Genomic DNA, 15681 nt, shown 5'->3' with positions numbered 1-15681 from the left:
ATATGCAAGTCACTGCTGGGGAACTGGCGTCATGAAAATGCCATTTCCACACAGTCCCAGCCTTTATCCTGCCTCAGACAAAAGCAATTTACTCAGCCTCCAATAAAGCAAGGGTGATAATGAAGCTGAGAGGAGCTGACTGACAGGCAGGACAGCCTCTCCTGCCACCAGCACCCACCTGCTGGCTGTGCCTGTGGGGAAAACCTCTGGACAGCACTGTGAATCACAGATTCTGGGTGGGGGTGTCTCGGTGCAGTCAGAGCCCTGGCTGGGTGATGTGGCTGGGCACTGGGCAGTGATGGGATAATGCTGCCCTTGAATCCCATGCCTGTCCTGCAGGATGGCAAGCCTTGGTGTGAGCAGAATGGGTCCTTGGAGTCGCCACCACAGCACAGCCGAGCAGAGCGAGACTGGATGCAGCATCTGCACCTAATGGATGAGTTTTGTCAAGTGCTACAACAACCCAGGAAACTGCACCAGCCCCAAGGGCTCTTGGAAACCAAAGACAGTATTTCACCTCCCTGCCTGCCCTGTCAGAGCAGCTCTGAAGGCTCCTTTGTATAGAACCCAACCAGCGTTAAGCAATGAACAGATATTAAAAAAGAGTAAAGCTGACCTGCAGCCATGTCCTGCTGCATAAAAAGACACTGACCTGTGTTTTCCCTGGAGAAGCAAACAGGAGGAAAACATGAATAAAACCAGGGACACAAGGGGAAGTAACTTCAGCTGAGGGATGTGGCAGCAGAGACAGTGCCCTTGGGCCCACCAACAGAGACTTGTTTTGAATGTTCACCCAGGATCCCAAAAGTGATGCACAAAGCCTGCTCCATGTAACAATCTATTTATTGCTTCGGGTTTTGTATTTCTGAGCTTGCTTCCAAATTTAGTCAAGATCTTTTGCTTCACTTGCATAGATCTTCCCCAAGTGTCAGGAGGCAGCCTGCTGCCAGGAGCTGCTTGGGTGAAGCTGAGGGATCTGGGAGCAGCTGAGCAAAGCAGTGCCTGTGGACAATCTCTGCAGCAAGAGCCTGGGGATGTGGGAGCTAGAGATCAGGGGAGAGTGAGCTGACCCCAAAGAGGAGTCCTCCTCTGCTCACTGTACCATGCTGTCCCTACTTTGACAAACCATGGCACTGCTGGGGTGCCATGGTGTTTGCTGGCACTGCTATGGACAAACAGAGGCTGTACTGGGGCACAGGCAGGTGCTTCATCCAACTCTCCTTGGGGTAGGGGTTAGAAATGGCCTGAGAACTGTGATCTGGGAATGGGAGAAGTTGTAAATCCCTCCCAGGTGTGAATCGGGGCTGGCTGATTCTCCACAGAACCTCACAGAGAGCGAGATAGAGAACAGAGCACGTTTGGCCACATCCATCTGGTCTCAGCAAACTGCAGCTGTGAGGAGCAGCCCTGATGCCTCTGAGAGGACACACTGTTCTTGATAGTCAGAGAGGTGAGGAATTTATTGGAAATGCACTTTAACTTCTGAGATTAACTGCTTTTAAAGAGAACAGGTTTATAGTGCACTCCCAAACAAGATTCTCTTCCTGGGAAGGTTAAAAGCCAGAAAAAGCTTTTGCTTTGGGTTGTCAGTCACTGTCCAGCTGAGCATGGGAGGGATCATCACAGTTGTGAAGAGATCAGAGAGGTGGGGGGGGTGCTAAAGGGGCACCCCTGCAAGGATCAAGGAAGTAATTTCTGGAAGATGACTCTCTTCATACTGAAGAATTTGGAAGATATGTGCCATTTTTCTCTGCATAGGGTGCTGGCCAGGCACAAGTCAGGAGGAGTCGGGGTCATGTACCCACCTCATTCTCAAACACTCCTTCAAGAAAATAAACCCTCTGCCACAGGGACAGTGTCTCAACCAGGGCCCCAGCCTGGGCAGCCCTTTCTCTGCCCCTGAACCATTTGGGTCCTGAGTGACGGTGTTTTCCCAGGTGAGCTCTATCCTGGTGGTTCCTGTTTCCCATCCCAGCTGCAGTGTAGGTCTGTCAGGAAGGAGATGCCTCCTGTGTGCTGCTGCTGGGAGCTGTGCCCTCCTGCTGCTGCAGCCTCTGGAGCAGGAGCAGCACGTTGTCCGTGAGCTCGTTCCGTGGCCGCCCCATCCCGCTGAGCTTCACCGGCCGCAGGCTGGCGTGGGGGGGCTCGTACCCCTCGGGGCAGCACACCTCACTCAGGAGCAGCCAGGTGCTGTCAGGGTCCACGTGCATCAGGTGCAGGAAAACACTTGGGAAAACAGCAGGAAGAGAGGAAAGAAGAGTAAGGACAAGGCCTCATGGCTGGCACCCAATGGGGTTATTAAGAGCTAAGGAAAGCTTTCATGCTGTTGGCAACCTCTGGCAGCTGCACAAATTCTGCTCTTTACAGAGGGCAGCACAGTGGCCTCTGTGCCTCACAGCTACTGGCATGTGGGGGAAAAATATTTATGATACCACACAGTCACTTATGGACACCAAACAAGCAGCTGGTGCAGGACTGACCCAGGCTTGGTGCTGGCACTGTGTGAGCTGTTGCTGCACAAGTGTAAACCTGCCTGTCCCAGGTGGTGGGAGGTGACTGTGGGTGACTGCATGTGCTATGCATATCTGGGATCTTTTGGACAACAGCTCCTGCAGAGATCTTGGAAGAAGTTGTCTGTGTTATTCACCACCCTCTCTGGTTTTCAGGAGGCTGGGCTTCTCTGTTTTTCCAGAGGTGGCAAACCCAGGAGTATTTGGGGACAGCTGCCCAGGCTGAGCAACCCAGGGAGGCTCAACGCTGTATTTGAGGGCTTTTTGCTTAAGTGAGATCTCCCACCATCCCAAGTCCTTATTAGCTGCCTCCAAATTTTTGTAGTTCTGCACAACACCTTTCACAAAGCAGGATTTTAAACCAAATCCAAATAGAACCGTCATTAACAAAAGAATGAAGGAAAAGAGGAATCACAACTTCCTCTGCAGATTTACTGCTGTGTTGACGATTTTCATTTTGCATTTCCATACCTCAGTAAGATGGGATTTGCCTTTCCAGCATGCCCTTCACACAGGGCTCCAGCTGTGAGCTGCTGGGACACAGCTGCTGCTGAAGAGCAGGAAGCTCAAGGAGTGAAAGAGCAAATGCCCATTTGTGTGACCTACACTTACCCACCCCCTCCTGCCAGTTCTCCCTGCAGCAACCTTTGGGCTTAGCTAGGTCTCTGTCAGGGTTTAATGCACAGGTGTATTAGGCTTAACAGGTATTAAACTCTCTGGCTGTGCCATGAACAAAATTAGACTGGAATTTGCAAGGCCTCTTCCTGAATGGTGCCGAGTGCTCTGTGAGCACCAAAGGCACTAAGCACTTGCCACACCTATGGTATGCTTTTCCAAGATCCCAGTAAAGCCCAGCCATGTATCTTCAGGTCTCTAGTTTTCAGTGAAATCACGGAGCTGTGAGAAGAACAGCAGCCAGGTCAGGTAATGGGAAGAGAAATCAAGTAGGTCTGTCTCTGCTCCCCCAAGAAGCACAGGACTGAACTCTCTCTCTACAAGCAAAGATCACTTGCTACAAAAGCCACACAAAATCCAGATCTGATTGCTGTCCAAATTTCTCCTGGAAGAGCTTTCATCCCTAAAGTGAGGTTGCTTCCAATATAAAGCAGGGAGAAATCCCTTTGAGCAGCTTTCCTCTGAAAAGGGAGTGCAGTGCTATGGGTAAAGTGGAAGAGCACAGAAATGAGATGAAGGTAGGAGAGAGTTCCCTCTCCTCTTCACAATAACCCTGTGCGTGTGACTCGTTACTCATGCACAGCCAAAGCTGTTGCTTTTGCCTCTCTGCCACTAACACCTCACCTGTCCCCCAGTGCAGGTCTCTAAACAGCAAGAGGGGAGATGTCACCACTGAAGCTGTTGGCAGTGTCCCCTCCCAGAGGTGCTGGCAGTGCCTATCTGCCTGCTCCAGAGAAACCAGTGGGAATGTGCTCCACAGTGATAGCTGGGCTTGGCAACAGCTGCCTCAGCAACACGACCTTTTTTCTGTGGATTGGCCAGATGCAGGTGAGCTCACAGGACTCCTCATTCCCCTGGCTTTGTTCCTGCAGCTCTGCTGCAGGAAGGGGAGGACTGACCCACTCAGTGCCAGCCCAAGTGAGGGGCTGGCAGGGGCAGGGTGTGGAGCTCTCACTGCTGCCATTGTGGCTCCAGCTCTCCAGACACTGCCCTGCCCGTGCCCTCAGCTTGGTTGTGACAGCAGGAGCACACAGCTCTGTGTGCCAGCAAACACCAGCTCCCAGTGGTTCCACCCAGTTTTCAATGGGCAGCTGCAGAGATAATCCTCGCTCCTTATGGCTGGGATGGGAGCAGGCAAGGACAAGGAATTGCTGTGAACACGGGAAGAGGGGATATTGTGCAGCAGGCTGCTGATCCCCAGCACACACACAGCTATAGCTCTTACACTCACAGCACAGACACTCTGCTCTCCAACCTCTTCCCAATCAGTGCTCCAGGGAGAGCGACCCTCGGAGATTATCCAGACCCTGCAGAACTTGCTGCCTCTGGTGCCCATAATGGTTAGAGGCTGTGATTATCCCTGATAGCCAGGAATGCTCTGCAGCTTAAAGAACAACTTGACTTTTACATTTTCAAACTAACTCTGGGGTAGTTTCCAAGCAACCTGTTTCCATAGCAAAGAATCCTGGGGTTAATCCAAGTTTGTTTTCTGTTGTTGCCTTTTTCTTTTTCTTTTTTTTTCTTAAATATCACTTTATTGAATTTTGCCTTGAGCAAGTGGCTGTTCTGGCATGCTTCAATCCAGGCTGAGAGTGACAGCTGACAATGAATACCCAACAAACCACACAAGCAAACTAGAAGAGGTAAGCTGCATAATCAACCTTGGTATGAAAAAAGCTCCCCAAATAGCTCATATTTGTCCCAAGTATGCTAAACTTATTCTACTAGCAAAGAGCAATTTGGCTATGCTGTTGCCTTGTCTTTTCCCAAACTCCAAGCAAAGCCATGGCACAGGCAGCAGACTGGCAGAAGGACAAGGCTTCCTGGCTTTCCATCCCTGCTGAATGCTTAACTGGATGCAGCCCACCACAGGCTTTGGTAAGAACTGAGGAAATTATTTCTGCATTTTAGTTAGGGGAAAAAAAAAAGCATTCCTATCCAGACTGCTGACTGAAAGATCATGAGATCATAATTCCTACATTTAGTAGGAATTAAGTGTAAATTTCGAAACAGTCACTTGTAACTGAAAGAATGGAAAACTACTTGTCAGTTTTGACAGGGGCCAGTGACAATTTCCTAATCTCTTTTCCTTCAAGGTTTTATTCCCTGAAGTGAAAAGCTTGTCAGGGATGATGCAACTTCATAAATTGACGAGAAGCTCAGATTTACAAATTGTGACTTTCAGTTCCCACCATCTCCCCTGGCCATGTTCCCAGAGGTGGGACCCCACATGATCCCCTCTTGCTCAAGTCTTTCTGGGCACTTCCCCTCCCTTGCACGGGCTCATCTTCTTCAATGATGGCAAAGACTTTTCTAGTGCTCCTTGCATTCCCAGACTCTTCTTCAGTAGGTTTGGTCCCTTTGGTGATTTTGCATTTGGTTTTTGTTTGTTGTTCGGTTTTTTAAAAAGCTTTGGATAATGCTCTCCTGGAATACTCCCAGCAGCCCTCTTCTAGTAAAACCTATTGTTATTGTCCCGTTTTCTCTTCCTCAGATGTGCTGGAGTTCTTTTTTCCACAGCATCTATTTTTGCCTGTTGAGTATTGCATGAAGCTGCAGTTACAAAAATCACTTACTCCCACTGCTTCATCTAATAAAACTACAGGGTCCCATAAATGGGATTAAGCAGACTCCTTGGGGCATGATAACACCCCTGGATGACAGCCAAACTCCCTTTTTCCTTTTTCTTTTTTTTTTTTGTGTGGCTCAAGCACCTTGGCCAAAACTTCCTGCTCAGCTCTTTGCATGCCTGCAGAATCCTCATGTAGTCAGTGTATGATTTTTGGAGCTACGACTGACTTTGCAAGTCCTGACCTTGCTTTTGACAGGTCACAACCCATCAGTTGAATGAGAACCCTAAGAGCTGAGCAAAGGCCAGTTAGTATAAATCACCATGGCAAGCTGATTCCAAACATCCTTTTACCTCATATGATTTCTGCAGTGATAAAGCTGAGTTATGTGACGTATGCTGGCGCTCAGGCTGGGGCTAAGATTAGTTCTGGTCTATCTGTTTTTAGAAGCATTTAAAATGCAGAATTTCTCATGTATCAGGCTGATAACACTGCCCTTGCTTAGATGGAAAGGCCCTTATGTGTGACAGCCTGTGTCAGTTTGCAGGATTACTTTCAGGCACATGGAGAGCAAGAAGAGCCAGAACTTACAGGAATGTGGTGGTTCAGCAGCTGGAGAACAGAAATAGAAGGGTGGCTGAGAAATGATTCTCATCCTGATACAGGAGCTGATTGTTATGGTCCAAACTAATTTTGACTTTTCCAGGCTGAAACCTCATATCAGGGAAATACAGTTAAAAGTGAGTGTGATACGATGAATTCTGATCCATCCAGCTCCAAGACCAGGGATCACACAGGGCTAAACTGAAAAAATTAAACCCAAAAGAAACCTGCAAATGCTGCCATGTCTGTAGTGTCAGGCCAGGCATGATGCACACCTCAGTGCATATGTGTGTCTGGTCAATGGAGTTAAACAGGAGACAGCATGGACTTCTGTGATCAGCCTGGTTCACATATGTGATCTATGGTGCATCAAAAGCATGGGGGGAGGAACAAAACATATGGCATTTTCCCCATAAAATATAATAAAAGCTACATATAGGAGAAAAATGTTACTTGCCCTTGCTGCCCTTTTGCTCTAACAAGTGAGCTCACTTTAGCATACAGCTTCCAACAGGGCTCATTTCATAGTCCCCCTACCCCTGCTGTTGGGGGGAAATTGCACAGCTTCTCAAGCTGCTTGGTTAATGATTTAAAAGCTTCAGATTCCAAATATCTAGATAAATCCTGGTGTTCCGCTTTTCATCCAGCATTGCTTGCAGAGACTGAGGCATTATTGCATTAAGGGGATGCACTCCCACAGCATAGAGCCCCTCTGCAGAACAAATGCTGCTGGAAGCCTGCTGTGCTGCCGTGAAAGCCTCCAAGGTAAAAATAAACCTGCTCCCATCCGCGAGAGATACAAACAAAGGAATGCTCCAGCTCCGGAGAGCGCTGGCTCTGAACTGCTGCCCAGCCACACAAAGCCCTTCACACCCTGCACCCCCGGGAGCCTGTGCTTTGTGAAAGGGAACGGATGGGCTGCACTTCCCTTTCCAGCAGCTTGCCCTGGAAATCCGAAACCGCAGAGCCTGCGGAACCTCTGCTGGTTTCCCCTCCCCTCGGGGGAGGGCAGGGCTGGCCACACAGGAAGGGGGGGCTTGACTGGTTTTCACCCCCATCCTTCGCAGAGGGGCTTCCTGATTTATGTCCCATGTTCTGTACCTGGACTCGTTTTCTTTCCTGAAATTTCCGGCCTTGGTTCCAGGTGACAACATATGACAACAGTGATTTCTTATCCTGACAGCAGAACATACTGAGCAGGATTTTGTACACCAAGCAGCAAAGTATGTCTGTCAACACTTCCTAGAGCTGGAGTGTGTTCACCTAAACTGTCTTTGCTCTTTTAGAATCTCCCAGCCTTCTCACAGCAACACTGGTGCCAAGACTGACAGCTTCCCAAACAAACTCTGGTCCACCTGGCAGAGCCTGGGTTGGAGCCCAGGGAAAATGGAAGGATAACAGAAGTAGATTCCCCCAGCCTCCAGAAGGTATTAAGTGATAAAATACAAGGGAATGCCTGGCACATCCTCTTCCATAGCTGTCTTCCCTCTGCAGTTTGATGCCACCAGTGGGCCAAAAGCCTCAAGTATTTGGTGAGGAAAAAGCAAGTAGCACATTTTGCCCTCTATCCCCAAATGCACTGCAAGGTCACCTGTAATGTCTGTGCAAGCTGACAGCTGACCTCTCTAACTCATTTTGGGGAGTGATACTTCACCACGGAAAACTTCCATGAGTTCACACCCTTTTGTACAGGACTTGAATGTGCCGGAAGGTGGAACAAGAAAGGTGCAAAAGGAATGGGATCACCATGCTTCCTCTGTCCCTCACTGTTTGTACACCCAACACACCTGCATTTAAGAGACATTACCTCTGGGCAGCTTCTTGCAGTTTCACAGGTTGCTTGGCACTGAGGTAAATCAGGCAGGCATCTGCCACTTTATTCAGGTCACTCTCGCCTGCAGAAATGGAACAGGAAAGAAGGGTAGGAGGTGACCTCCTCAGCAGCTGCTGCCTAATGGAATCAGCTCCAAACAGGCAGCAGAGGCTTCAGAGCCTTTGAGCTGTCTGACCTGGAGCTCTTGTGACCTTGCCTTTTAAGCATCTTGCTGCAAAGTCAGGAAAGCAATCAAGGGCACTGAGAGGAAAAGAGCAACTAGCCAGCAAACCTTCTCCCTCATCAAAGCCAGTTCCAGAAATTTCACTTGGGGAGAATTTCAGTTTCATTCAATAGAAGAGTGTGATGTGCTGGATTTAAAGGGTCACCCAGAGCTAAGCCCACAATGGAACCAGTCAAGCTAGACAGAAGTCTTATATGGGCTCTAGTTTGTCCAGTAAGAACAAAGTGTGGCCCAACAGCAATGCAGGGACTCTGTTCTGTACCCTCTTCTCAATCACAAGCGGGATGAGCAGTCACATTTTGCATGTGGTGGGAACCTTCTCTCCCACTTGTCTCCTCAGGAGAAAAGAGTGCCCAGCACCTCTTTACAGAGCTCCCAAAGAGAACAGATTCAGGCTAGAGAAGATCAGGAGATCAATTCCGTGGGCAGCAGGGGGAGAAGCAGCAAGTTGAGAGGAGACTAAGTAAAGTCTGGCAGAGGTCCATACAGCCTGTGCTTCCCCTGGTACTCACCCATGTCCAGCTCCTCACAGAGAGAGCCCAGGCCCTGCAGCACAGCCAGCTGCAGCTTGAAGGCCAGCGTGTGGCTGTACACAGGCCCAGCTCTGGCACTCACTGGGGCCTGGCTGAGGAGGGAACTGGTCAGTTTGGGCAGGACATCTTTGGAGAACCTCTGCCTCAGGAAGTCCCCACATGTTTGAGCCAGGGTACACAGCACCTAAGAGAGACATGAGTTACAGGGGATAGTGCACACACTGGCCTGGGAGGAGCTCAGTGATCCACACCAGCCTGGGGGATTCAGACATTCACTCTCCTGGAGAATTGTTTTTGCAGGTGAGAGCACTGTGACCACACCTGCCCCAGCTTCCCCATAATGAGCAGAGGGTGAATGTTTGAGAGGCTGAGTGAGCTGCATCCTGCTCTGCAGTGTCACCTGGCTGACCTCCTGGACTGCCCTTCCCTCATTAGCACAGTAAAGGTAAGAGTAGCTGTGCATTCTTACTCAGAATTAGTGGAGGAGCCTCTGATGGAAAATGCCATTAAATATGATTATATCCTTAAATCTCTTTTGTGGTGCAGACAACCCATCTTTCCAAGCATGTCAGCAAGCAGAAAGGCCAAGTGGCCACAGAAAAGGGCACCTAGCACTACTGGTGTCTGCCCAGGATCAAACTCAAACTGGACAGTGAATGGCCCTAAATGCATGTAAAAACAAAGAGGGATCCAAGTGGCCAGAACACCGATCTTTCTTTTGGAACTTCACCGAGCTCATGGTCTCAGTGTGCAGGACTGAGATGCTGGTTATTTTGTGTAAGCTTTACACTGATATGACACTTCTTGTCCTGGAATTTAAGCAGGAAGACACTTTGAGAGGAATTCATACAGTAAAACCCAAGCTGGGTGCAAATTGTAATGATGACTTGGAACTTTTCAAGAGTTAATTAGTTTTTTACAGCAATCTCTATCTCCTTTTAGGGCAGGCACATGACAGATATGGCTATTCTGAGACTGTAGTGCATGGCTTCTGGAATTTCAGGAATCAAAACTCTCTTTATTCACACAGAAGGATTCTAAAATGAATCTCACTCTGCCCAGCAGATGGATTCCTCTGCAATGCTGGGGCTGGCAACCTCTGGAAACATGCTTTACTGGCCAGCCTGTGAGTCAGGAGGAGAAAGGAGCCAGCTGACAAGGTCAGGAGCTCTTTAATAATATCATTATAGGGCCAAGTCTTTGTTCAACCTCTCCCTTCCCTTGCCAATGTCTCAGTCGTGGAATGTTCCCCTATTTTCAATCTGACATCTCCAAAGAGGATGCTGGGACTGTGTCTCCAGCAAGGCCAAGCTGCACTGTATGATGCCCCTAACATCTGCTGAGGCTGTAGAGCTGTTTTTTCATGCCTGCAATAACCACCAACATTGCTGCTTCCCCCAGGAACAGCATCAAGGCTTTACCGGTGGATGAGCTGCAGTGAGAATGGTACAAACCCACCCACAGCAGAGCAGGGTGACCCTGTGCTCCAAACCACATTTAAACATTGCTGCAGGATCTTGGTGCTCTCTCCTGAGCTGCAGCACTCCCTGAGCCACTTCCTGCCCAAGCTCCAGCTGGCAGCCACTGCCATACCTTGAAGGCTCTGAGCACTGCCAGAGGGTCATCGCTAATCAGCCGGGTGACGAGAGCTGGCCAGACACGGTGAGCCATGGGAAGCAGATGGTTTCCATGAGGATGCAGCATGGTTACACAGAGCTCCAGCACGTCCAGGACCTGGGCAGGAGGGGAGGGAACAGACTCTGAGTGCTGCAGTGCCAGGCATTCAGGTGGATCCCAGCATCACAGTAGGAAGCCAGGAGGAGGGGTTGAACAGCAAAGGGTGCGGTTTTACCGCAGCAGGAACGGGGACAAGTGAACGGTGCTAGGAATCAGGCCTGCTTGGAAAGGGACAAGCACTGCAGTGACACAACCTGTGCTGGGCACAGAGTTGGGCTGGGAGCAGGGCAGGATTCCTGTCCTGATCCCACAGGCTGAGCTGCACCCCTGGACCCCATTGCGGCTGTGGCACCAGGATCACCTGGCAGAGCTGAGGCTGCTGGGATGAGAATCTGGGTTATGCCTCATTTTCTGTCTCACTTTGCACTTTAAAAAGAGGCCACCTTCAAAGGGTTTTCATAATTAGAAAAAAGCCAGGCTTTTAGCCCTGCTTATCATCACCCCAGCTACTTCAAAAACATTCATCAGCTTGTGCACTGCAGCCTGAGGAGGGGGGATGGGAAGCACAGATGGGAGAAAGATGCTTCTGTTTCCTCCACCAAAGGACAAAGCACAAGACTTAACTGTCATGAGCATCAAGGGGAAGTGTCCAATACAAAGCCATCCTTAAGATTCTGTTCTGCCTGGCTGCCATTCCTAATCCAGAGCACTCCCAAAAAATTATCTCCCTTTCTCTTGCCAGGTTTGGAGGATCTGTCCTGCTCAAGCATATGGCAGCACAAACCTGGGGATGGCAGGGAGCCCAACGTGCATGGCACACATGCTGACGAGCTACCAACCCCTTCATGGGCACCATCTGTCCCCTCAGAGCTGGCAATTACCGACCTTCAGCCGCACTCGGAGGTTCCCATCAGACAGCAAGTGGATGCACCTCTCCATCACATCCCTGGCCAGCTGAGCATGGCTTGGCATTGGAGCTTCTCCTGTGTCACAGCTGGGCTCTGGCTTAGCAAGGGGAACCTCATCTGGAAGACAAAACCATTACTGAAGTCATGAAAATGACTTGGGAGCTCTGGGAGATCACAGTCACAGATCACCCACCCATGACGACTCTGCAAATTCCTGATTAAGGCTTTTGGCATATTTTAATGTGCTTACATATAGTTAAGCCTATGAGTTCTGTGAGTTAGTGTCAGGTTCAGTTACAAGTGTGGGGCTAGGGAACGTTCGCTTTCTTTACGGGACAATGCAGCTGGTCTGACATTTGCAGTCTCTTCTCACCGTGGACTTATTTCCCATTGATTTTTATTAAAAATGAAAAGCCTGGATATTTAAAGATGAAGTATTTAAAGGTCAGGATTGCAGCACAGCCCAGTGAAGACTAAAAAGTTTCCTATATGAATGTCTGCAGTGCCTGACAAGGCCAAGTGAGAAGGGAGCAGTGGCATCATTAGCCAGGAGAAAACAGTACAGAGATTCCTAAAGGAATACGAGGAAAATGCGTCGGAAAGTTCCTGGAAAGGGGGAACTTCAGGTCCTGAACCCAAATGAACTGTTACAAGGTAAGAAAAAACACAGTGTGCTTGTGTCTCAGAGCTAGAGAAGCCTTTATCTAAAACATTTAGCTCCCCCACTCAAAGAGAACAAAGTGAGAAGACCCAACAGCACTTTACATGAACCAAGGTCAGCCCAGAGAAGACCTGAGACAGCCTGGTCCCAAGGCCCCCATGTGACAAAAGGACACCTCAGAGGTCACAGTCTCTCTGCAAGCTGACCATGCTCCTCTCCAGCCACGCACAGCACTGACCTGCCTCCTCCTCCTCCAGGTCAGGAAGATCCCCCTCTGCGATCTGCTTCTGGCTGACATAGTCAAGGAAGAATCGTTCCACTTCTTGACTTGTCATTGTCACCTCCTGTTGTCCCTGGGACCGAGCCCTGCTCTGCCCTTTGTCAGTCTGCCTTTGCTGGTGCTCCTGAGCGCTGGGCATTCCAAACCACTGCACTGCAAAAAAGGAACTGACATGTCACTGGGCAACCACGATCCCCTCCTGCAAGTCAGCAAGGTGCCATGGATTCCATGAGAGATGAGATGGTTCTCACACCTCATGGGATTGCACCCGATTCAGGCACCTGGTGTCACATCCCAGTCACCTCCCTGACATTACAAGAAAGTTAAAAAGGAATACGTGCCATGTGCTCCTACAGAATATTCATGGGAGCAGTGAATCCATCCTTTCTCAGCCACTAAAGGCTGTGTTCCTGTGAAAGGCTGCAGGCCAGGCAAACTGGAGAGGGAAAGTTACTGGTCACCTTTGCTTGAGCACTGCCCCAGTAATCAAAGCACAGTGGCCATCACACTGCAACACCTTGGCTACCTGGAACCTCCCATGGCAAGTGGAAAGGTTCTTGACAAGTACCCTCAGTGACAGCAAGGCTGAATTACACAAAGTGAACATCATTTTGGTACCTAGAGCAGTCATGACTGAGTGGAGGACCCTGAGGAAAGTGGAAGCCTGGCTATTGTAGGTCTGATCTAGTGTAGACAGGACATCTTGGATTACATCTTCTACCAGTGGCAGCAAGTTGGCATCTGAGTGCCTCAGCATTGTGTCCAGGACCTGGGACGCACGTGGCTGATACGCCAGCTGGCGCAAATTCAGGGAAATCCCGTTCACCAGATAGTCAGAGTTCTCATTAATCAAACTCCGCACTGAGTCGTAACCACAGGCCTCACATATGTCTGCCAGTGTCCCCAGTGCTGTCTCGCTGATGAGCAGAGTCCTGTCACCAGCCTTTTCCAGCACAGGGTAGAGAGCTGACAGCAGCAGCAGCCGGAACTCCTTCCCAAGGACAGCAGCAAAGCAGCCAACGCCCTCCAGCTGGATGCAGATCTGCCAGATGTTGCTGTTCATGGTGCGTGTTGTGACTGGTGGCTCTGGGGACAGATGGAGAACGCTGCTGGATGTCCCTCTCGCACGCACAGCGAGTCCCAGGTGCTGCACTGACTGCTCAGGGCTGCTTTCCTCTGTGTCAATGCTAGTGACCAAATACCAGTTCGCCTGGTCCATGTACTCATCCAGAATGGATGTTATGGACCCTTTGAGATCATCCACGCTCAGTGGAGCTTCCCTTTCCTGCAGGAAATCCACTCCCACTCCAGCAGCTCCCGTGACCAGCTCGTTGAGGATCATGGCTGCCTGCTTTCGGTACAGGCTGGACTCGCTGTACAGCCCCATGAAGTGATCCACAAGCAAGTAGAGGTTCCCATAGTAGCCAAGAACACGACACACTTGCTGAAGGAGCTGGAAAACCTTCTCCTCCGTGAAGAAGCGGAAATATTTCTTCTGGCACCTGCTCTTCTGCACACCCTGCTGCAAAGGGCCCGGCGGCCCAGAGCGCCGGGCCTCCACTATCTTCACATCCGTCACGTCCAGCTCCAGAACCTGCAGCAGTGCCTTGGACAGGCGCTGCAGGTGGGACACAGAGTTGAGGACAATATTAACCTTGGAGCCCAGCAGCTTCAGGTAGCCAAGCAATAAGCTCAGTGTGGAAACCTTGCCCATGTCATCCTGAGAGTTCATCAAGCGGGGAAGGGCTGTGGCAAGGGAATGGAGGTTCTCAGAGAGGACATCAGCAAGAGCCCTGTTCTGTGCCACAATCCTCTGCTCTCCAATCCCTTGCAGAACTTCGTTACACCTGCTCTGGACTTCGCTGTTTTCATCATTAACCAGCCCAACCAAGGCCTTTAAGAGGTGACTGAACGAGTCCACCAGTGACTGATTGCAGTTCGTCAGTAAGTGGTGGACCAGCTCCACCAGCTCCAGTCTCACTTTCCAGTGGGGGTGAACTGAAGAAGATTCAACTACCTTATGCAAAAGAAGAGAGAGTTTTTCAGCAGTACTTTTAGTCCAGTCAGGTCCTCTGTGGATCATTAGCTCTGATAATCTGCTGTGTTCCACTGGCAGCTTTTCCTTACTCTTTGGGATTCTGGCTAGCTGTTTGTCAGCCATTACCAAGCCAACAATCAGATAAAAGAGTCTGATGGCAGAAACGGTGGTTTTGTGACCTTGTTTGATGTCTCCAGCAATAACTCGAGACAGTGTAATGGAAATCCCAGGCAGAAAAGAAGCAAACAAATCCCCACATTTCTGTGCCTCGTCTTCATCCAGGCGTTGGTGCTCCTGGCAGTCACACTGCAGAACCAGGACCTGCAAGCACTCTAAAGCAGAGATCTTGATTTGCTTTGCTTTTTCTTGCTCTGCAAGAGTCAGAAGCAAAGACACAGCAAATCCTAAGAGCGGAAGGGTGGAAGGTTGGTACAGAGACAAGATAATATCCCCGTAAGCCGAATGCATCAGGGTGTGGAGTGCCTGGATCACAGCCAGCTTCAGCTCCTCGGACAGCGGGGCAGCTTTGCCCGAGCTGGGAGGGGGAGCGAGGCAGGTACAGAGCTCAGAGAAGAGCTCCTGCAGCAGCTCCTGCTTCTTCACGCACGTCGCCGCAAGCACGGAGGAGATGCACTGCACCAGGCTCTGCACCAGCCGCTCCTGCTTGGGCCCCGGCACCCGCAGGGCGAAGCGCAGCGGGAACAGCACGTACTCCTGCAGCTCCTGCAGGGCCGCGCCGCTCACCCCGGCCAGGTGCGCCTGCAGCTGCTCCACGTTCTCCACCGTCTGCGCCCGCGTCAGCTGCACGCAGACGGGGCGCAGCGCCCCGAACGCCGCCTGCGGGGTGTCGAACACGGCCATGCCGCGGGACCGGGGCCGCGGGCGCTGCCCGGTGCCGGGGGTCCCACCCGGGCCGCGCAGCCCTGAGGGTGCCGGAAGTGACGCCTCGCTACCGGCGCCACAAAGCTCCCTCCAAGCGAGGCGGGCGCTGTGAGAAAAGTCTCGCGTACCCGCTACGCGCGTGCGCCGGCGGCGTGCCGCTGAGGTAACGGGGCTGGCAGCGCCACAAAGCTCCCGCGGGCCCGGGCGGGCGCTGTCAGATAAATCGCGAGTGCTCGCAGCGCGCAGGCGCCGAGCATGGTCGCGCATGCGCCGAGCCCGCCCGCCGC

At 50.8% G+C, this 15681-nt stretch overlaps 1 protein-coding gene across 2 annotated transcripts; it reads right to left on the bottom strand.

Annotated features, from left to right (window-relative positions):
* Positions 1-825: 825 nt before the first annotated feature.
* On the bottom strand, positions 826-15488 carry TTI1 (TELO2 interacting protein 1). Of its 2 annotated transcripts, XM_021547320.3 has the most exons (7): positions 13093-15487; positions 12433-12627; positions 11511-11650; positions 10542-10682; positions 8928-9132; positions 8166-8253; positions 826-2226 (listed from the first exon to the last, which is right to left on the bottom strand). In XM_021547320.3, the coding sequence occupies exons 1-7, from the start codon at positions 15371-15373 to the stop codon at positions 1992-1994; spliced, it is 3285 nt and encodes a 1094-aa protein (XP_021402995.1). In that variant the 5' UTR covers positions 15374-15487; the 3' UTR covers positions 826-1991. The 2 variants fall into 2 exon arrangements, with proteins under 2 accessions (XP_021402995.1, XP_021402996.1); XM_021547321.3 differs by lacking the exon at positions 12433-12627 and having other exon boundaries at positions 13093-15488.
* Between the last annotated feature and the right edge of the window lie 193 nt (positions 15489-15681).

This window comes from Lonchura striata, chromosome 17 (assembly GCF_046129695.1).
Source record: "Lonchura striata isolate bLonStr1 chromosome 17, bLonStr1.mat, whole genome shotgun sequence".
Taxonomy (NCBI): Eukaryota; Metazoa; Chordata; class Aves; order Passeriformes; family Estrildidae; genus Lonchura; species Lonchura striata.
This window is presented reverse-complemented; position numbering and strand designations above follow the sequence as displayed.